The sequence below is a fragment of the Macrobrachium rosenbergii genome, chromosome 39 (assembly GCF_040412425.1).
Source record: "Macrobrachium rosenbergii isolate ZJJX-2024 chromosome 39, ASM4041242v1, whole genome shotgun sequence".
NCBI classification, from domain to species: Eukaryota; Metazoa; Arthropoda; class Malacostraca; order Decapoda; family Palaemonidae; genus Macrobrachium; species Macrobrachium rosenbergii.
The window spans coordinates 17,507,520-17,529,721 of record NC_089779.1 but is presented as its reverse complement, the minus strand read 5'-3'; the positions used below and the strand labels follow the sequence as shown (position 1 = coordinate 17,529,721).

Sequence of the window (22,202 nt, the reverse complement as noted above, 5' to 3'; positions counted from 1 at the left end):
ACAAAGACCTGCTCCCGAAAGACTCCCAATTACTTGGTCCCTGAACAAGATACTTGGACTTCTATCTACTCCTCAGTTCAGTGGACCCAATACAACCGCTACTCACAAACTACAAAAGGCGATCTTCCTAATTGCATTAGCTTCAGGGGCCCGTATTAGTGAACTGGGCTCTCTTCGACGGGGACGATATATCACACCAACTGTTGATAATCATTTATTATTGTCCCGAGGCCCATCATTCCTGGCCAAGAATGAGGATCCTATAAAAAGGAAATCTATTCTTATAAGGAAACTTAATTTAGCAGACAAAACATTATGCCCAGTTCAAGCACTTAAGGGTTACCAAGAGGTCACGGCAAACATCCCAGAAGGTCCGATTTTCCTACACCCTAGCACGAATAAACCACTCTCTCTACAAAGGCTAAGAATAATTTTAGTGTCCCTAATCAAAAAAGCAAACCCACACTCCTTTCCCAGGTCACATGACATAAGGAAAGTAAGTACATCATTGGCTTTCTTCAGAAATGTCTCCTTTGAAGAAGTCTCTGAAAGTACAGGGTGGGCATCAGAGACAGTGTTCTTAAAACATTACTGCCATGACTACAACCACACCCAGCATACTTAGGTAAGTCACTACAGAACTTCACCATAAAAATGCAAGTTCTTGTTTAGTTTCTCATTTCTTGTTTCCAAAACCGTAAAAGGTTTTTTAGAATACGGAATGGGGCTTGAAACTTGTGGCTTGACCTTGGACCATAAATGTTTTTTCTTTGGGTTGTTTGGAATTTAAATTTTAAGAGCTTAAGCCTTTTGTCACCTGTCAATTTCTTTGGTAAAGCTCCTTTGAGGATGAGACAGCGACTAGGCTATCAAAAAACAGGTTTTGACGTAGGAATAACCTATTTTTGGTAGTCGCTGTTGTCCTCAAAACCCTCCCACTTCCCTGAAAAAAGGCATGGGACTTGGGCAAGGGATAATCCTACATTGACCACCAGAGAGTAATGGAACTGGTCTTTTTGCCCGGTCGTAAACAAGATGGCAGACGCGCATGCGCAATAGTCACTTCTTGCAGTTTTGACGTAGGAAAAACTGGGTTCAGCTTCGCTGAAGATAAGGGAAAATGCCCTCTTATCTTTGAGTCCATTATACTCTATCACGTGTCATAGTGTTATCATTACGATACAATACCCGGCTACAAGACCAGGCTAGAAAAATATTTCTTTGATAATACTAGTCTAGTCACCATGGGAGCACTGGCACACCATTGGAGGGTAACACCCATCATGCGTTCTAATTGCCGTTGAGGACTCAACAGCGGCTATCAAAAATTAAGGATGGACAGTAAATACTTTTAATAAGGTGTGTTGAAAACATAATCAGGAGTCATAATAACAAACATTACAGGAACGAAAAATATATAGGCACAACAACATACACACACACACACACTCCATATATATATATATATATATATATATATATATATATATATATATATATATATATATATATATATATATATATATATATATATATATATATATATATATATATAATACACCTCATATATAAACCCATACGGTACATAATTAATGTGTGCATATGATGTGTATTTACATGTACCTGACTGTATTAATGCATATGCTTTTTATTGGCATTTGACATTAGCTTTCTGCTGTATTGCCTAGGAACCAAACAAATATAAAATATATTATTTGACTGAACAGTTAAAAAAAGGCAAAACAAATTTGTTATTATTAATGTAGTTTTTTAACTTGAAACAGAAACGGTGAAAAGTAATATTATCATATAAATATTTTGTGATAATTATTATGTAATACTGAGTGACTGTGTAAAAGAGAGAGAGAGAGAGAGTATCCAAGGTTAACTAAAGGCTGACTTTACGCTTTTAAAGACAACAGCAGTTGAATGATTACTTCATGCATTTTGAAATCACTTCAACAAAAGGCTGACATCAAGCATATACACATTGTGCCACTCACCTCTTATCTTGCAGGCACTTTTCGCTGCCTGGGTATTAAAACAAACGCTTCTCAGAGTCTCTCTATTCTAAACTTACACATGATACTTTCAGTCGACCTCTCACAGCCTGTCCTCTCTACATGACCAAACCACCTCATGAACCCCTCCGGTAGCAATCTTTTCACCACATTGTCAGATCTCTAGATCTCTTGTCCTTTCATCCCTTCTAACTCCTAAAACATTATATTATAGAAATATCTTAGCCAGACAGCTTTCACATTCTCTCTCGTTTACATTCAACGTCCACACTTCCCTTTCATAAAGTAAAGTTGGCTCAACACCTCTTGCAAATACCCAACCTTTTTGTTTTCTCTTTGTTACCTTCATTGCTCCACCTGCTTTGTGATTTATATGTTATTATATTCTACCATCAACAGATGTATTTACTCCCAGATACCTATGTGAATCAGCAAATTACCCTTCATCTAACTAAATTACTATACTGACATGTATAGCACTAATTTTCATTATTTTATTTATCCCTCAGAAATTTATTTTTATAATAAATACTTCTCTCTTTCAAATACACATATAAAGCACCATTTCCAAGACCTAATTTGCACTGAATCAATACTTCTCTGATCAATATGTTTTGCATTATGCTTCTCTTTCAATCTGGGAAATTATTCACTTCAATAAATTACGAGAAGGTAATAAACTCTACGAGACCAGTTGTTATCACAGAAAATTCCTGCCTCCCAAATTTATGATATTCTGATTTGCTGATATTTGTACAGGGCCAGAAAAGTGCAACAGAGTCAGTACGTAATACTGATAAGTGAGGTCTCTCAGAATAAGACGCACCTACATATTCATTATAAAACAGACCTACCCACTGCTTTTAGTGCAATAAATGTTATAGAAAAGTCATTCTAATGATTGTTCTGAAAGCGTTATCGACACCATTTTCTGAATTGAATTGAACTGAATACAGAATCTGGGCCAAAGACCAAGCAATGGGACCTACGAGGAATTCCTCATAAAAGTTGCTCTTCGTACATTACATTATTTACTTTCCTAAATTACTAAGGAATCACTGTTATTTCTTTGCTCCTGTTATGCTCTGATTTACCTCTTCTCTCATTCTATCCATTAAGCAAGATTTTTACTATCAAATGCTGTGCTTACGCACGCTAGCCAAAGTCTCCCACCATTCAAACTAACATTTATCATATCATCTTCCCGTTTCAATTTACCCTCACAGTATTGCTATAGCTACCATCACTACAGTGGACTCGTGGCTTCACCTATTCGCGGTTTTCTCTGTGGAACATATACACACATTATTCGCGGAAAATCCGCCTATTCGCGGTATTTTTCATAGAGAAATATTCACAAATTATTTTCATATCATTTTCGTGACTAAATGCACTTTTTGTGATAAAACTATTAAAATATTCAGGTATAAGAATTTTAGAGGGTTTTTTGGTGTTTTGAACCATCAAAATAGGCAGTTAAAAGCACTTTTAGAGGGGGTTTTAAGTATTCGCGGATTTGAGCTATTCCCAGGGGGTGGCGGTACGCAAACCCCGCGAACCCGGGGGTCGACTGTTAACTTTCTTTTCAAGCTCTTTCGCTGATATCCGAAACATTTGTTGCTTTCACCAATTATGTCCAACTGCTAACAAAAGTCACTCCACAATCCATTCACAAACCTTTATCACCAAATCTAGCTTCTAAATTGCCAGTTCTAACCATGAGTTTTCTCATTTCCACACCCTGCAAGTATTTAACAACCAACTCAAGAGAATAGAATTCAAGAAAATATATCACTAGTATAGGTGCAATAAAAATGAGTGCAAATTTCCCTGTGTAATATTATTGTTATTAAGTAGTTTAACCAGACTGAACTATTTCTTTAGCTCTTCTAGGGCTGGCTGAAGGATCTCTATTGATAATAGAGTTTAGGTCTAATTGCGCTGCAGCTTTCTGAAAATCTTATAATTGGGTTAATAACATTACTGGAATGTCAGTAAGCTCAATGATGTGAATACATGGACAAAACTCCATGTAATCACAAAACAGCATGTTAAGAATTTACATTTCCTTTCGTCATACTTTTTTCTTTAAAATTTGGAAAACAGGGCACTAGATGAATATGAAACCAGCACAGGAATGGGGCAACAGGTGATGAATAATGATCGTGCTGTCAAATGCTAAAATGGAAGACAGGTGTCAGAACCTGAACATCTGATGATAATTTGCTTCATTTAATTGGTACACCCAACACACATATGTGCCAATATCTTTTGGATAAAAGACCATCACAATCTCTCTCTCTCTCTCCACTTCTACATATACACTCAACTAATAACTTACCTTCCTATTTTCTCCATGTCATTCAAGGCTGACTTTTTTCTCCAAAAATTATGAAGATCTCTCCAATGACCTGTTATTTGTAGAGAGAGAGAAAAATAAATGGCTACGTAGAAATATAAATTACAGTTAAATAAAAATAAACTATCATATTATTCAGACCATGAAATCAAAAACCTCAACTCTCACATGGGTGGCCCTATGGACTGTTTTTGTAAATAAAGACTAAAGGTAAAGTGTGTCTTATCTTGTAATTTGCAACTTTCAGACATTTCAATAAACTTATGAAAGTTGAGGATTTTCACAAACTCTCCTCGTGGGAATTATGTCCCAGACTTTACACACATATTTGCAGGAGGTGACCCAAAAAAGTTGGCAAATGTGAGTGTTGATCAGAAATAACTAGGAAGATGGACTTAAAAAAGAATTGCACAAAGTTGTACTTGTAAGCTGACAAGCCCCGAAGCCTACAAAACCCGAGGCAATGAAAGGTCACAATCACATTGAAAGCTATTAGCTCAATTGTAGTACAGCACGATCTCTTTACATGTTTTAGCTAGCTGGAGGTATTAGAAAATGCTCACAACTAACCAAAGGAATACAATATGACAAAAAAAGGAGCGAAAAGAATAATACGGGAAATGGGAACAATGATATTCCGAAGAGGGCAAACGATCAAACTATAAAGTGACTTCTCATGAAGAATCAGTGTGATTGTGGACCATATAAACACTGATAAAATGGAAAGAATATCTTCCAAAATAATGACCAAAAATGTATTTAATACATTTAACCCTTGCCAGAATTACACTTTACTCTAACATAAAGCTTAGCTTCCTTCACCTGTCAACTCACACTTTACTAACCAACCTCCTACTGCAAGTTTGTAACACAAGCCTGTGGACAGGTTGTCAGAGTAATTACTATACAGTACTTCTTTATTTCTCCTTCAGCAGATGACTCTACGGGGTCCTAATTTCTTGACAATAATAATGTAGATTGTTTCTAAAGCCAAGTTACTATTCTATTAATCTTCATCCACACAACAGCTATTGTTTATGAGATGCTGCAAAAAACCTTAAGTAACGCCTACAGTGAACCGCATGAGGTACACTGACAGCGCTACCCCTCTATGGGCTCTTTAAGACTTGGCCATCTATCACAACAGGGGTCTCAATTCCCCCTCTACCTGTATTCCTCATTTGCTTTAGTAATATGTTAAGGGAACTGAAAATCTCACTCCATGTATAGTTTGTAATCCGGGACACCTGGTGACACAATCTGTTGAAATTTGGTACACAACACAAACTTCAACCCCACAGCAACAAAGCCACTTTTCTGATTGTACTTTTCTTTTGCTTCCTTTCCCATCAGTGTGTTTTGCTTTAAGGTAAAAACATAACTTTATAAAAAATGTGCTTTGAGGGAAATTTCTGCTTTTTCTTAAGGGAACAGCTAGTTAGAACTGAAGAACTTGTACAAATACACATCACCAGGGTACTAATCCAACATGACTAAATAATTCTGATAAGGCAAATGTCATTCCCTGACGTCACTCTTACACATTTGAAACTGAGTTAGGTGGTCTTAAAACCCTAACTTTTGCCAACTACAAATTTCAACATATGCTCTATAAAATTCTATTTAATGCTCACCTTATAAAAACTGAAATTCCAGATACATTGCTTTAATTCCTTGATTTCTCATCCTGTATAAGTCCCACCTGTTAATGATCTTGCAAGAATTTTTGGCGAATCATTTATTGTTTACCTTAAAATGTCAGACTTTTGGCAAAACCTTTCATAAGGTCCAGCTCTCCAAACTCAAGTTTACATGTTCTGATATGGCAACCATTCTTTTTCTGTTGTTGTGGACTAAACTACAGCAGCTGCTTGCCCCATGTCTTTAATGGTGTCCAGCAAAAAAATGTTCTCTATCATTTGCCTCTTTTTAATCAGTAATTTCCAAAAATAGAGTTTTATCCTCTTCCTTCTCTTCTAACCTATTTTCATGAAAAGGTCTGAATATAGTTTACTAACAGGAAAGAAAAATCTGCCTCATTTCAATACTCTTTTTCACAAACATCTTTCCAATCGCTTAATGTATTACCTCTGTTGCCTACTGCTAACACCTAACTTTCAAAAATATTATTAAGTTCAAAGCCAAAGCTAAGCACCATAGAACTATCAGCATTTTGGGCTTGCATGTGACTGGCAACACGGCTTGGAAGAATCTCACCATAAGCCTGGCTAAATTCGTCTCCAAGAAGCTACTTGGCTTTCTTATCAGCTCAGTTTTCTGATAAAACCTATAAGCAATTTTGATAATTATAATGCTCATGATAAATTATCCCTCACAACCTCAAAAACATTTATGAGACTTACCTAGCATTCTATGGATTTTTATCCTCATATGAGAGAGACTATAAACTTTGTCTTGGGAAAGTAGAATCAATAGCTCCCTCAATCATCAGTGATACAGTACAACTTCAAACTCCAGTCCCTTTCAACCCTGCCATAGGGTCTACTAAACTGGAATTAATAAGGACATTTCTCTAGGACCTGGCTATGTGCTGTTACATTTCCTCAACCATATTGTAGAAGTCTTCACATTTAGAACAAGTAGTACTGTGGTAAAAGCAGAAACTCAAGATTCAACAAATTTATCTGTTCTGTTCTTCATAAAATTCACTTCCAGAATGGGACTTTATGCCTTCCTCTGAGATCTCTTAGTCCTCTAATCTTCCACTGCTTACGAGCAGCTTATCGAAGAGAAAGTACCCTTCCCTTCATGTCAGTAATAAGATTGGCTTTGGACAGATGTACCCATCTGGATCTCTTCAGCTTAAACAAAGAAAAAATCAGTAATGTTAGATGTGTTACCTTTTATCCTGTCCTAGTTTCTTTCCAGTACTGAAAAGTATTAAGATCCTACAAAATGTTTCCAGAGTTACCTCAGGAGATTTTATAAGTTACCCTATGATCGTTTAAAAATAAAGCTCAAGTATGCAAAATATAAAAGTATGATGAAATGAGAAAAACTGTGACTATCAGAACCAGTTACAGCTTCAAACAGGCTGATGCTTTTCAAGTGCATACAAAAAAATTTATGGTGTTCCTTGTACAACTTCACTTACAATAACTCAGATGAACTTCATACGTCAAGAATACAAGATCGTGAAATACTGGATATGAGTTTTTTGCTAGTTTTTTTCTTGCAAGTCCTTGCTTTAATTTGTATTTTCAACTTACAGTCACCCATAAATTCTGTAATGAAAAGTAAAATATAAATAAATGAGAAGAAAAATATAAATAAACTATGTTCATCTTGAAACAAAAAACCAGTTCATGAAATTTTAAGTTTCACATCAATTTTGCTCCAAAGATAATTTTTATACTTCCCAGATAGACTCTTTCTATTACTGATGCTTAAACAAATGATTAAGGCTGGCAAACAGTGGTGAATGGCTTCTGAAAATAGACACACCAACAGTTAAATCATAGAGAACTTCTTCAAGGTGGGCAAATCCCAAACCATCTCTCACAGATAAAAGTTTTCTCTACAAATCTTTTGAAATTTTAATAAATACATTTTGTAAATATACCACAAACTAGGTTTCCTCAGTGAGTGTATGATACCAATGTTGTTTCAATTATGAATGTGCAAAATGTTGAAAAATGATGAGGAACAACTGGTCTGAAAAGCAGATTTGAAAGTAGCAGAATGAAAACCTGAATGGTTCAGGAAGTTAATGGAAATAATGATAGATGAAGACCAATATCTGATGTGAACTCAAGAGAGAAAGATCACACGACAGAGGCAGGAGAGAATTTACTTTACTTCTAACCCCTTTCAAGGAAAACTAACATACAATGTTTATGCTGACAATGATTTTGGGGTTAAGTGCAGCACTAACCCTACTGACATATTTTCTTGTTAAGTGCAGCACTAACCCTACTGACATTTTTTCTTGTTTGGGTTAAGCACATTTTATGGATCAACATAAGAAGGAAAATTTCTACTTTGACAAAAATAAAAAATTAACATCATGTACAATATGCCACCCACACTTGCTGAATTGCTGAACCACAACCAAGCAAATTTTTTACAACTGACTTCAAAGTCCTTGACAATACATTCAGTGGACTCATGATGAATGACGTTACTTATAAACACAATTAACAAAGCAATTACAGTTCAGGCCATTTGCACTTCACATGCTAACTCTATCCTCCACTTACTCCACATACCAAAACCAAAAATAAAACTTTTCTATGATAAATCACACCATCAACAACCAACTACAAACTTGGTGATGGGGAAAGTGCAAGTTTTATGCTAAAGGCCAGGCACTGGGACCAACAGGGTCGCTCAGCACAGTTCAGTGAAAGAGTTTCTTGTCTTTAATCAATTAAGTTCGGCTTTGTAAGCCTAATCAGCTGGATGACAAAAGTCGACCATAGCCAGCTTACAATGTTTGCTTGACTACCTATCTTGGCCTATACTACCTGCACTTCTTAATTTCCTACTGAATCTGATTCAATCCAAAGAGTGTTCCTGGAAATATACCCTAACAATTTATAATGCAAACTTCTGTTCCAGCTGCTATCCATTACGTTTGTTCAACCTCATCAAATAAGAAGGCACAAATTTTGAAGCCTTATGCTTCCTACGAACACATCAAAAGAAAATAATACAAGAAGATCTCAACAAAACCTTAATCTTAAAAGGATAAGAAATTTCTATTCACTACAGTCTACATTCATATATTTACATTTCAAGTGAACAAAAAAATCAGTTTTAGCACACATTTACATAACGAACAAGTGTATCATCGTACATTAAGGCAGGCTATAGCCCGTGTGACTTCTGTACGCTTTCTTCATATTCCTGTCGCTCATTAAGCAGATCTTCATATTGCTGGACTGCAAGCTGCAGTTGGGGTCGGCGCAACGATTCTTCCTGTGCGTATGTCTAAAAAAAATACACAAAAAATTTATTACCATAAAGAAAATATATCTAAACTTACTATCTCACTGTCTAATATCTATCTTTGGGAAAACTCTTCTTCAGTAGTTTTGATAAGCCACTGCATCTTGCGCTTGGCAAAAAGCTGTTTAACCAACTGTCAACCTAGCTGATTTTTTGGAAGATTACAAAAAGTAACAGCAATTTACTGTATATACAACTACAACCACTGAATGGCAGAGGTATCAATGTCCTGTACAAACAATGGCAGTGGGACAAAAAGTAATGAAACCATAACAACATACTGTCACTACAACACGGACCTTACTAGATTCACAACTGATTCTTTACCCAGTACTCCCAATATCTATAAATGCCTCATTTTCCGTTATTGGAGTTAAATATAACTTTTTAACCAGGGTACACACCTTAACAAAACTGATTTGTTCATTTGGAGGAACATTCTGAAAAGCTGATTCACTGTCTTTGTGGATGTGATGATAAAGCTGAATCAGGCTTACACAGTCTGGCAATCTGAAAGAGAAAGAATACGTACATGCTTAAGCTTATAAGAGAGAGATATCAGACCGGTAAAATTTTTTGGTAAAACAATTCTATAACAAGCATTAAGATCACCTATGGGCATCTATTTTTCCCTCATAAATCTATACCATCCAAACTGAAGATAATCTGTATGTAAAAATATCTTCAATAGATGTAAGCTGAAAGTGTCAAATAATTGAATTACAAAATACAAATTTTATTGCCACTTGCAAATACATTCTGTCTGCAATAACTAAATTTCAACTTGGTGATCTACCTTAATTATATACATATGCTACAAATACCCAGTTAGTAAACTGGACTAACAATTTAATCTATCACATATATCTAAAAACTACAAAAATGAAAAAGTAATTCTAAGTGACAAAACAACATGGTCATTACTTACTTTTCCTCTTGTACAAACTTGATTAACAAATTGTCCATTTTTTTGTGCCATGCTAGATAGAAGCACATGGGACCATAATGCCGCGTAGAATGCAGTGCGTCATACTTGCGTTTTTCATCAACTGCCTCATATGTCATACTGCACACTCTCTGGTAAGTGGGATCATCTGGGTCAAACTGAGCGCAAGCTCGCTCCAGTATGAACTCATACTTCTCTTGTGATAATACATCCTGAAAATAATGTGAAATTTAAAAATAGAATACAACAAGGTCTCTCAACACCACTCTTTTAACTTGATACTTCCATTTTTTCTTATTTGGTCCTGGGCCAGATAATGGCATAAAGATGCCTGAACAAGTGGTTCTAGCATATTACCTTTATCATCATTAGGTACTTCAACCAGTCAAAATACATGATTTTCTCACAACTTATCAAACAGTTATTTCTATCTGCTACATTCTCATCATTACCGCCTCCAATGTATGCAACACAAAGGGCCTTTGTGAAACTTCGGCACTCAATTATTTCCTGTTTTCACTTCCACAATTCTCGACTCATCTCCTGATTCCTATCTCAAAGTTCTCATCCAAGTAAGTCTTGGTTCCCACAGGAGTCCAACAGACACTGTGCAAGCTACCTAGACTTCTCTTTCATCATTATCTAACTTTAAATCAACAAAATCTTTTAGACAGTTTCATTATCAAGCCAAGATTCATGTTTATATACCAATATAAGTCACATTACAATAATGTATAATTTTGCTTTTGTACCAATTTCAGTTCTTGATATTCAGCCTCTACTGTTTGCTTTATCATGTGGCATTTCACTAAACTCCATTTCAATACAAACAAAAACCAAAGAGGTAACTCGGTATGAGAGAGAGAGAGAGAGAGAGAGAGAGAGAGAGAGAGAGAGAGAGAGAGAGAGAGAGAGAGAGAGAGAGAATCAACTAACCTTTAAATATTCCTCTTCAAACATTATAGGTTTATGTAGCTTTCGACCTGGGCGGGGGTTATAGATCTGATTCATACGTTCTCTCTCTTCCCATGATGCTTTCCTTAGGGTCCCATCTGGCTCGCGTACAACAACAACACGTTTCTGTCGAATGGAAAACATAAACAAAATCAACACAATTACATTATCAGTAGCCGCAAAAAACAAATGCACAAGTTTCTCACTTCTGTCCAAATGGAAATCAAAAGATCTGAGTGTAAAATTCTTGAAGTCTTGCAATTCAAAAGAAAGGACACAAGGCTAAGATGTACTAAAACTAATTTCGTACTCTGTAACCATGAGGAATTTGCACAAGTTTCAAAGAAGAATAAAACCAAGTCATTTATGGAACTAAAAACACTGTCATCTAAAACTTCTACAGACAGAGATACGGAATTGTAAAATGAGTCACATTTCTAATACTCACTCTATCTGACATTCCAAAAGTGATGTCGGTAAAAATGAATTTTGCAGTGTCATACCCTAATATAGCTGGGTCTCTTGAAAGCACTTCATCAACTGGTTCTCTCTCCTTCAAAACTGGCGGCATCTGGAGAAGTTTTTCTGCATTTTCTCTTGCCTGAGCCATATGCTGTAATGGAAACCATGTTACCAATCACAAAGTTAACATACAGTATTTGACATACAAACTACCTAACCAATATAAATTAAACTATTCCCATCAATAAAAACTTTTCTTAAATTCTAACTGTTCTCAAATGTTCCTAATTTTAATTATCAATACTGCACGGTAATTACAATCATTTATTTTAATAAAACTAATGGCATACAGTGCTGTATGCCCATCTAAGATTGTGAAATACAAAATCAAAATATCTCATTGTAATCCACACCAAAATGTATTCAGAAGCCATTCAAGCATTCATATGCAAAAGATAACTTCCAAACACCATTACCAGTATTGGCTGAAGAGGTCAATGACTCAAGTAAGCTGGTGAATACAATACTTCATTTATAAAATACTGTATACCTAATGATACAGTATACACAAAGCATGCGACTCCTCATGATACCAGGCATGACTTCACAAAGAGACAAGACACAGGAACTCTGCATATAACAATACAGATATACCTTCATCAACATTGTTTTTCTGTCATTTTTTATTTTATAAAAATTCATTAAAACTATAGAAAAATAAAATTTGATTGAAGGGAGTCATCAAACTTTCACTTAAAAAATAAAAATTGCAAAATCTCATGAAAAACTGTAAACTACAAAAATTAATGTCACGTAATGTACAAAAACATTTAAAAGCCTAAAACTTTTTATATACTGTATATATAGTCTTATTTACATGCCATTCAGTAACCCCAGTTTCAGAACCCGTTTATGGCAGCTTATTCAAACTCATATCTGTTTTGGGATTATTCATAGTATCTCACTTGCAATGAATTTGTAACTTTGATGTTTGGCCCCACTGCTAAGAAGAAAGTTTCTACTGCAAGCGTTACTCAGTGGAAGGTAAAGTGGCCATGATAAAATGCCAAGAAAAGGGTGAACCTGTTCCACAATAGCTCTTGCTTTTGTCTTGAGTCTGGCGACTGTATCAACAAATGCTCAAGGTAAAGCATGAATTTCAGCAAATGTTCAAGGTAAAGCATGAATTTTAGCTACGTCGAAGATGATACTTTCAAAGATGATACTCAAGCAATGAAGACCACTACCGTCAACAAGGAAAGAGGTAAGATCTAAGAATAAATGGATCATCTTTCCCTATGAATTGAATAGGACTCATCAGTGTACCCCAATAAGCCCGCTGTTAATTCAAGAGAAAATGTTTTCTTTGTTTGAAGACCTCAAGACATTTAGTGATGGGAAAGTTACAAAATTCAAGGGAAGTTTAGGATGGTTTATGCAATTCAATGAGCGACACAATTTTCATGTCAAGATCCAAGGTAAAGGTGCATCAGTCAACAAATTGACAGCATCCAAATTCCCTGCAACATTGGTGAAGATTACTGAGAAGAAATTTCTGCAAGAGCATATATTCAATGTACATGAAACGGGTCTTCACTCAAAGAAAATATCCAAGAGGGAAAAGGGTATGCCAGGCTTCAAAGTCACAAAAGACTTTGACACTTACGTTGGGAGGCAACTGTATGGGCAACTTTAAAGCTCCTGCTGTTGTAACAAGAACAGAGTCCCTGAGCACTGAAGAACGTTCCCAAGGCCTCTCTCCCAGTTATATGGATATTAAATCCCAAGGCTTGGGTGATAAAATTTCCGAGGAATGGTTTTACAACCAATTCACATCAGCAGTGGAGAAGCACTGAAAGGGAAAGGGCAGCCTGGTGTCTGGTCCCACAGAAGGGAACAGAGATCAGTGTCTCTTCTATAGAAGGAATAGTCATGAGAAATCTCAAAGGATAACCCTGAACATAAGATTCCCAACAGACTTCCATTCAGCAGTTGATAACACTTCTCATAACAACCAATTTGCTTCTATACCATTCAAATCAACACTAATGTAAAGATGACAGTTAATATACAGCATGAACACTTGTAATTGTCAAAATACTGTACAGCAAACCTGAAAGCTTCATACATATGTTCATATATAAAGATACAGGCTGTCCGTAGAGAAGTAGACTAAATACAGAGATCGTTGTTCTTGTGTCCATGACATATTAACCAAACACCAAACACAAAAACAAAACATGAAAAATATATGCCAAGCTTTTTAATAAAGTTGAGAATTGTGACTACCAAGAAAATGGAGAACCTTAATTTGACAAAAACCAAAAAGTAATGGGTTACTGATAGGTAAGTGGGCAGTACACTGTCATTCACCTACTGAATTTGCCCCCAAGTTACCAAGCTTCACTAAGCATCACCAGCTCACGCTGGGAATGCTCCTAAATGAAAGGGGATGCTCTGTATTCTTGTAACAAATCTCAATTAGGCTATGTGACGTTATCTGCAAGACTTTTAATTCTAGCTGATTACCACATGATTTGGCCTAGAAAATACCATATATTAAATAATCTCTCCAACAGAATGCATAAAAAACCTAAACTCACCGCCTCTAATTCTTCTGTCGTCATGAACTGGTATTGTGGCACGTTTAACTTCTTCTCCAACAATCTTGTCCTGAAGACTTTGCTCAAATCTTGTCCAGTTAATTTCTTCAAGACATCCTGTACTCTTGCATCGAAGAAATAAGGTGCTGGGTCTTTTTCTGAAAGAAAGTAATGCTTTATTGTTGCAATCTACTCCAAAATACCTTTAGATAGAACTATTAGCTCCGCTTCGGGTATTACCTTGGAAATTGACTTTTTCTATAATAATTTAGTTGCTTATCAAGAATTCACAGTTATTTTTTGTCGCCTGACCGTAATTAACCTGCAATTAATCTCAGAACTGATTATACTTTTGTTATTACACATGTGCAGTGTTATAGGGGAACTTCTGGTAAAAAGTGGAGTTTCCTAAGTAACATGGCCTATTAGGTTAGGATAGATAGGGTACGTAGTTTAGTATGGTTCCTTTCATGATAGATTTCCTTAGCCAATCCCTTCTTGAACATATGGCACCCTAATGTCTCTCATATTTGCAGAACAGTTCCGTACAGTCCGAGCGGAGCTAATACTTAGAAATACCTATCTTTTCAAAGTAGATTTCTCGTTATACTGATTTATGCCATAGGCCTACCTTAGTAATTCTATATATCAGCTCTGCGCCTGTTTTTACCTTTTCAACTGGTTTTTTCTACACTTTTAAGGGTTCTGATGCTGGCGATGCATCTGTTTGTTGTCGGCCAAATGGAATGTTCCTTCGCCATGTTTAGTACTGGCCCAGGGGGGGTACCCATACGTTACCAAGTTATTGCACTCGCCGGACGGGATATGAACCGTTCGAAACAGAAGTACCCGTGCTCTGTCTTGTGAAGAGCACGTATGGAAACCCCTTGTTGGATGGACTTCACGGGTTAATTACAGGTTAATTACACTCGAGCGCCAAAAATTAAAGGAAAATTCATAATTAGCAACCAAAAAACTATAGAAAAAGTTAAGTTAGAAGGCAGTCGCCGCCGCGGAGCTACTACATAGTTCTACCATTTGGGGGTACGCTTTAAGCCGTAGATTTCTCGTTATATTGATTTATGCTGTAGGCCTACCTTAATAACACCTTGCGGGACGCCTGTGCGTCAGCCCAGCCTAATAGTGTAAGCTAGAAAATGACTTTAAGCCTGCTTCTTAAGCTATCTGAAATTCATCTTAAACACTTTTCATCTATATTACTATATTAAATGGCATTAAAAGTCGAAAATTAAAAGTCCAAAAGGCAACTTACCATTATAAATATTGACGGCTGAGCAGTACAACCGACTAAACCAAGGTGACAGGAACCTTATGCCTACCGTCGTCCCCCGACACTCTGACGGCACCTTCAGCACCTGTCGCAGCCTCAGGGCAGCCCTTGCAGCCATTACGCGAATGAACGGAATTATTCTTCACTTTGATATAAACAGAAATAAAAAAAATTAACAGAAACACAAATTATTATGGGTTAGAACTCCATTTACACGGGTCACGTCGTCGGCTGCGTTGTTGTTGTTCTTCAATGATGTCTGGCTGTCTGCGCTCAAAAATTGTAATGGTTCTCGTTATTTAATTATGTAAACAGCCTTTATTGTTAATATGAATATGTAATATATATATATATATATATATATATATATATATATATATATATATATATATATATATATACTGTATATATATATCACCTTAAGTGAAAGAACAAGATAACGCGGTGAAGTGTAATAAACAAATCACGTGTTAAAGTGAAACACACACACACACACACACACATATATATATATATATATATATATATATATATATATATATATATATATATATATATATATAAAACTATGAGGTCAACAGGATTAGGCAAAAATAACTTTTTCCTTAAGAATAAAAATAATATAAATAATAGCAGAAAACCAAATCTGTTCTTTCATCGGTTTAAGTGAAAAATACTATAAAATAATAATTTCTTGAGTTGAAAATGAAAATAAATACAGCAAAAAGTCTACAATTTTATTTTATTTAAAAATAGAATAGTAATAATAATAATAATAATATTAATAATAATAATAATAATAATAATAATAATAATAATAATAATAATAATAATAATAATAATAATAATAATAATAATAATAATAATAGGAAGCCAAATCTGGCCCTTTAATTGGTTAAGCTAAAAATGCTATGAAATAATCACTTCTACAGTTGAAAATTAAAATAAAATCCAACAACATTTTAAATAATAATAAATATTGAAAGATAATACTTCTCATATAAATATGCTACCTTATAGAAAGTGTCTTTTCCCTGAGATGTTGGGTGTTGGGTTTTATTCTACACGGTAGAAAACTATACGAGAACGTTTGTAAATTGTAAGCATGGCAGCGGTGAGTATTGTCATTTCCTAAATATTAATAGTATATTTGATTTTGTGATTAAGATAATATAATTTTATTGGAATATTTATTATTTGTATTATTATTAAAAATTAATCTCTTGGCTGAAACCGGAAGCGTTGTTCTACCACCAAAATATAGCCTGTATGTATATATTTATGTATAAACTTCGGTGATATATATTTTTTAACATACAGTTCTATCTTCGGTTTTATATATATCTTTCTTAAACATTTTTTAACATATGATAATTATAGGGTCCAAACCAGGGGACTGAGGAATTTTGGGGGTAAAACTGAAGTATACTACCGCAGCCTGCGGTATGTTTAGATGCTTAATTTCTATGTTTTTATTTATGTTTATGATATTTACTGTTTTTTTTTATGATTTTACTTAAAACGGCTCCCATATTGCACATGAACCTGTAATTACCAAACCGGGAGTGTAGCCTAGTGAGATGGACGACACTTATCATCGTAGGCTACGAGAAATAGGTTAGGTTAGGCTACAGTAGGCTACGCAGTGAAGTTTGTGGACCTACTGACTCGCGCACTGAAGAGTTATGGTTGCTGTAGCCTAGTAGGCATTTCAGTGGAAATACGATAGAACCAGACTTACCTTAAGCTAACCTAACCTAGGACACTGTAGCCTAACCTGGTTGGGGGGCTTCACCCGCTAAAACTTTACTCTAGTTGCTCAGCCTGATTCCCAGTGTCCCCCCGGCCAGGTCAGGGCACGTCACCCTAAGTCAGGTTAGGTAGGTTAGGTCAGGACCTGGCAGTAAAGGAAAGGTTATGTTTATTTATGTATGACGACTGGCTAGAATCAGGCCCCCAAAAATGAGTCGTGACCCCTCACTCTGCATTCTACCCCCTATCTGTATTTTGTCGTAACTTGATATATCTTGTGGTGCCACATTCTACCTAGTTTAACCCATTTAAGGGTACTAGTTACAGGATATATGCAGGTTATGCAGTGCAGCACCATTTTTTTTATGAAGAAAACTGAAATTCTGATGAGTACTTAGAGCAAAGCCCAGTTTCTGCCTGTATAAAATTCTCTCTCTCTCTCTCTCTCTCCTTAAGCTAGTGTAGCCCAGTGCTTCACACAAACAACTCCTTTGAGTAATTCTACAGAAGAGCTTTGCGAGATGCTGTAACATAAACAAAGCCCATTAAATTTCTTACATTATCTCTGTAAATTTCTCAAATGATGTCACCTTTACTGCATCATACACACCCTTCGCCCTATTGTTCAGTCAAAAAATTTTACTAATAAACAATATCTCCGTACTGAGCTCTTATGCAGAATTAACCTCTTTTGCTCAGATATACTTACGGATTCAGAGAAACGCAGGTTTACCATTCGTCTTCCATTTTGGTGAATGATCGATTAAGTTCTCTGGTCTCTGTTGTCTAATGTACCTCTGCATTAGAATTTAAAACAAGTTCCAGAAGCTTCAGTCAGCAGTACATGCATAACTAATGCTTTCCTCTTTTAGTCGTGTTTTTTCAGTTTCTGTATAATCCTGTGCATAGCCTATATTGAAATGTCCTTTTGTAGTGCTTGCTTCCTTGGTTTGATGGGAATTAAAAGATACAGCTATATATAACACATTCACTCAGTTGCTTTCCAAAATGTTTATTTTTGGAATTCATTTGCAAGGTTGTAAACCTGCTCATATTATCAGTCATGGGAGGAATGTAGTCAATGCAGTTGTTGTCACTTGAATGTCGAGGAGGTTTTGGAAACTGGTGTGCATGCGAAGATGCCAAGACTGGTGTTTTGATAGAAATCTTTGAAATCTAGGTGGTTTATTTGCCAGCACTATGTGGGGAGGCCACCCACCCAGAAATAATATACATAGGCAGAAAATTTAAGTATCTTGTAGGCAAAATCATAGGGTTGCTTAGTCAGAGTGGTCAATGAATCTGAGCTCTGGCACAGCCAATAGGAAAGCTTAGGGTGTCAAGCTTGATGTTAATATGAAGGTTGTATACAGATATTTGCATATAAATACTAAGGAGGTAGCAATATTCTGCATATTAACATTTTGGCACCTGTAAAGTAGTGTTTAGAAATGCATTAAAACGAAAAATTTTATGAACATTGGTTTTCCCTTATACAGAACTTGTTCTTTTGCAAAGAGACAGATTAGTAGCGACTGTATTGCAGTTGGTGATTGTATGAATCTAATAGCGCTTGTTATTTGTACTCATTTGGCATCCTTTAAAGGTATTGTGAAACTGACATACTGTATAAGCTAATACTGCCAACTAAAGTGTCCATTTAACTAAACTAAAGGACTGCATTAGTAGTGAGGGCATTAAAAAAAATTGTAGTTTGCATATTGCTAAATACTAAAGTTGTCTTTAATGTTACCATCTTTTTTCTGTGATGTAAGGTAAATGTCGTTGAAGACGAACTTGACTATTTATATCCCAGATAAACACATTCTCAGTCACTTGCAATCTTTTCTATTCTGTGAAAATGTGATTCTTAATATGATTCCATGACAGCAAGTTGGTGGTCCACCGGAACGAAGAGAAGGCGCTCCAGGAGGGGAGCAGAAGGACAAGAAGCGAAAGGAGTCCATCCTTGACCTTAGTAAATATCTAGACAAAGCAATTAGGGTCAAGTTTTCCGGTGGTCGAGAGGCCTCAGGAATCTTGAAGGGATTTGATCAGTTGCTGAATTTGGTATTGGACAACACCATTGAGTATTTGAGAGGTAAGTTTTAGTTTTCACTTTGTTTATGTTTAAAAACAAATCATTTCCTTTGCATTATCCTATGTACTATTTCTGTTTACTTGGACAAGGTGCCTAACTTGTACGCCACCCTTGCATAGTGTAGCTTCACTGCCTCACAGACGATGTAAACAGCCTGTTTAACCTCCCATCAAAATGGAGCAAATGGATACAAGTTGATGATCAGGCTGTGGTAGGGTTAGAATTCATGTGTCAATTTAAATTAGAGTGGGTATAGTACAAGTGATCTGTATCAGTGGAGCATGAAAATAGTTTTGATAATATCTGTCACGAGTTGTCACAATTCTGATTAATTTCAGTTACAAGTAAATGTAGAAATGTCTTTGCCAGGATTAATGGAAACAATTATCGAAACTTCCAGATCCCGACGACCCTTACAAGTTGACAGAGGACACCAAAGAACGAGGTCTAGTGGTGTGCAGAGGCACTGCAGTTGTACTGATATGCCCAATGGATGGCTGCGAAGCGATAGCCAATCCTTTCATTCAACAGGAGACCTGAAATGGAGGGTTATGTGTTTATTTTATTTTTTTCTAGGTCTTAGCTTTTATAACCATGAAATCCGTATTAAAGATTTCATTTGTATGTCCCAGGTAACTCCAAGAGTTGGTAGATTCTTTCAGTATATGATTGTGAAAGTTTTTTCTCATGTTTTTCCTTAATTATTTTATAGATGGAATTTTTTCTATTATCATTTTCGACTTACTGTCGGAAGCCAAATGAAAGATGAAATTTACCTATTATTTCTGTCCTCCGCATACACTTCAACATGACAGAAATGAAGGAATAATTCAGGATTCTTACAATACCCCCATTGACATATAGTTTACTTTCAGAAAGCATTGTTCTTAAAAGCCTCAGTCTTAATACAGCACTATGTTATTTTCCACTGGCATACCATTTTATTTTTGGTTGCTTGTACTCAACACCTTAGCCCCACAATAAGCCTTGTACACTGTTCCTTGTTACTTTAAGTAAAGTTTTGATTTCACAAGTTAATTTAAAGGAAAGTTGTTTCTCTGTCATTAGGTTTTATGAGGTCTTTTTCAAATAAAAGAATGTTTAAATGGCAAGTATAAACCATGAGTTTTGTAGTGTACTCAAATGTAGTTTCCAAAATTTTTGATTCCCAACCAGTCATTTTACAACTTTATGTATATCAATAATAGTAACAATACCTGTATTAAAATATTTTGCTCATATATCTTGTAAAAGCAGTATGTACAATGTATAAGGTTTTATACTTGTAGTTTATATTGTAATAAAACAAAAGTACTTGCAAGTAGCTATTTTCATAAAAAGAAATATTCCTACCAGTCAGATTATATTCTTGCCTTTAACGCCCGGTCATAAGTCCAGGTCGGTGATTTAAATCTTATTAAGCGTAATATTAGTTTTGTCCTTGTCTTCTTTGATTTATAATTTCTTATTTGTCTGTGCAATATCTACTTAGTCACACTTGTTTGGGAAACAAGTGAATCAAGATTACTGATTTAAAGATGTGGTTGAGTGCATTCACAAGAGACCTTGATATTCTTTTTAAATAACAAAATGCCTATTCAGTTGGGATGTAAATGCATGCTCTAAAATTATTATGGTTTTATTTTAACTTGATGGCCTAGTTAAACTACCTCACAATGATTACAGTATTGTTAATCAAGTTGCATTTTAACCTGAGGTTACAATGAGCAGACATATCTTAAGTTGTGCTGTGTCTGTCTTCACTAACAGCACAGTTGTTATTCAGAGCATGGTCTGACTACCTTAGAAAGCCATTAAGTAATGCATAAGAATTTACTGTATGTTGTGCCAAATAACTAAGCCGGTTCACGTTCAACGTCAATTTTCCCTCATATTTTGACTGCTCATCCCTCACTGGACTACATTCCAACTTTTGAGGAACTGCGTAGTACTGCTCCAGTTTTCATCACTCACTGAAGAAGAAGAAACCTTTCGGACTGGCCATATGATGGGAGTGTGAATCAGTGGTACAGTTAACTTAACACAATTGTTCTTGCATCTCCATCATAAAGAACTCTCAAATCACTTTCAAATAAGACAATAATTTTTTTTGTAATATTTAGCACTGCATCTGGCACATGTCAGTGGAGCATGTTTCATCAATTTTACAATTCCTGTAAATGAATACTGCCTGTAATGTGCCTTGCATGGCCCACTGTACGCAGTTTTGAAGGTTCTTTGCAGCATTCCTTATGATGCATTCATCTGTTGTCTGCTTTTAACTTCACATCCATTACATATGCTTTTCCAACCTGGCTTAATATGTTCAGCTTTTCTTGCTCAAATGTATGGCACACATTTGAAGACAAGATGTTGGGCTCTTGGCAGGTTAAACTGCTTTCCACTACTTCCATCATAAACATGATCCCATTTTAACCTGGAATGTACTTTGAGTAGTCCTAGGGTGTAACAGGTCTTAGGGCTGTACTGTAATTTGTGTTCACTAATTTGTAAATCTAACTGAGTACATTTCTAGCCTCAAATTTTTGCAATCAAAGTAGTAAAGTGAATGAGAAACTGATTTAATTTCTCAAATACCAGATGATAGCTGAACGTAGCTTAAAGTCTGGTGAGCCTGAGTGACTTCCTGAGAATACTCTATTGTCTTTAAACTGGTTCTGTAATGTAGGTAAATAGATAAACTCAGGGTGAGAGTAGAGGGACCATTTCTTTCTAGTATTC

At 35.7% G+C, this 22,202-nt stretch overlaps 2 protein-coding genes and 1 long non-coding RNA gene across 3 annotated transcripts; 1 reads left to right on the top strand and 2 right to left on the bottom strand.

Moving 5' to 3' along the window:
* Positions 1–4,362: 4,362 nt before the first annotated feature.
* Positions 4,363–7,625, bottom strand: LOC136825799 (uncharacterized). The gene is made up of 3 exons (XR_010849459.1): positions 7,496–7,625; positions 6,744–7,202; positions 4,363–4,432 (listed from the first exon to the last, which is right to left on the bottom strand). It is a non-coding gene; the product is annotated as an uncharacterized lncRNA (long non-coding RNA).
* Positions 7,626–9,109: 1,484 nt separating this feature from the next.
* On the bottom strand, positions 9,110–15,878 carry mRpS22 (mitochondrial ribosomal protein S22). The gene is made up of 7 exons (XM_067082708.1): positions 15,590–15,878; positions 14,317–14,474; positions 11,700–11,864; positions 11,234–11,377; positions 10,280–10,509; positions 9,756–9,861; positions 9,110–9,333 (listed from the first exon to the last, which is right to left on the bottom strand). Exons 1-7 carry the CDS (start codon positions 15,723–15,725, stop codon positions 9,211–9,213), a joined length of 1,062 nt encoding a protein of 353 aa, XP_066938809.1. The 5' UTR covers positions 15,726–15,878; the 3' UTR covers positions 9,110–9,210.
* A 742-nt stretch (positions 15,879–16,620) lies between these two features.
* LSm7 (U6 snRNA-associated Sm-like protein LSm7) lies at positions 16,621–20,781 on the top strand. Its single transcript, XM_067082709.1, has 3 exons — positions 16,621–16,721; positions 19,250–19,460; positions 19,861–20,781. The coding sequence occupies exons 1-3, from the start codon at positions 16,713–16,715 to the stop codon at positions 19,998–20,000; spliced, it is 360 nt and encodes a 119-aa protein (XP_066938810.1). The 5' UTR covers positions 16,621–16,712; the 3' UTR covers positions 20,001–20,781.
* The last annotated feature ends 1,421 nt before the right edge of the window (positions 20,782–22,202 follow it).

Bases quoted from the DNA above. Each gene is read 5' to 3' on its own strand.
- mRpS22 (XM_067082708.1), bottom strand. From the start codon at position 15,725: ATGGCTGCAAGGGCTGCCCTGAGGCTGCGACAGGTGCTGAAGGTGCCG. The intron at 11,865-14,316 runs GTGAGTTTAGGT...TTTCCATTACAG, and splicing joins CGACAGAAGAATTAGAGGCG to CATATGGCTCAGGCAAGAGA. The intron at 9,334-9,755 runs GTGTGTACCCTG...TATTTTTTTTAG, and splicing joins AACAAATCAGTTTTGTTAAG to ACATACGCACAGGAAGAATC.
- LSm7 (XM_067082709.1), top strand. The intron at 19,461-19,860 runs GTAAGTTTTAGT...CGAAACTTCCAG, and splicing joins CACCATTGAGTATTTGAGAG to ATCCCGACGACCCTTACAAG.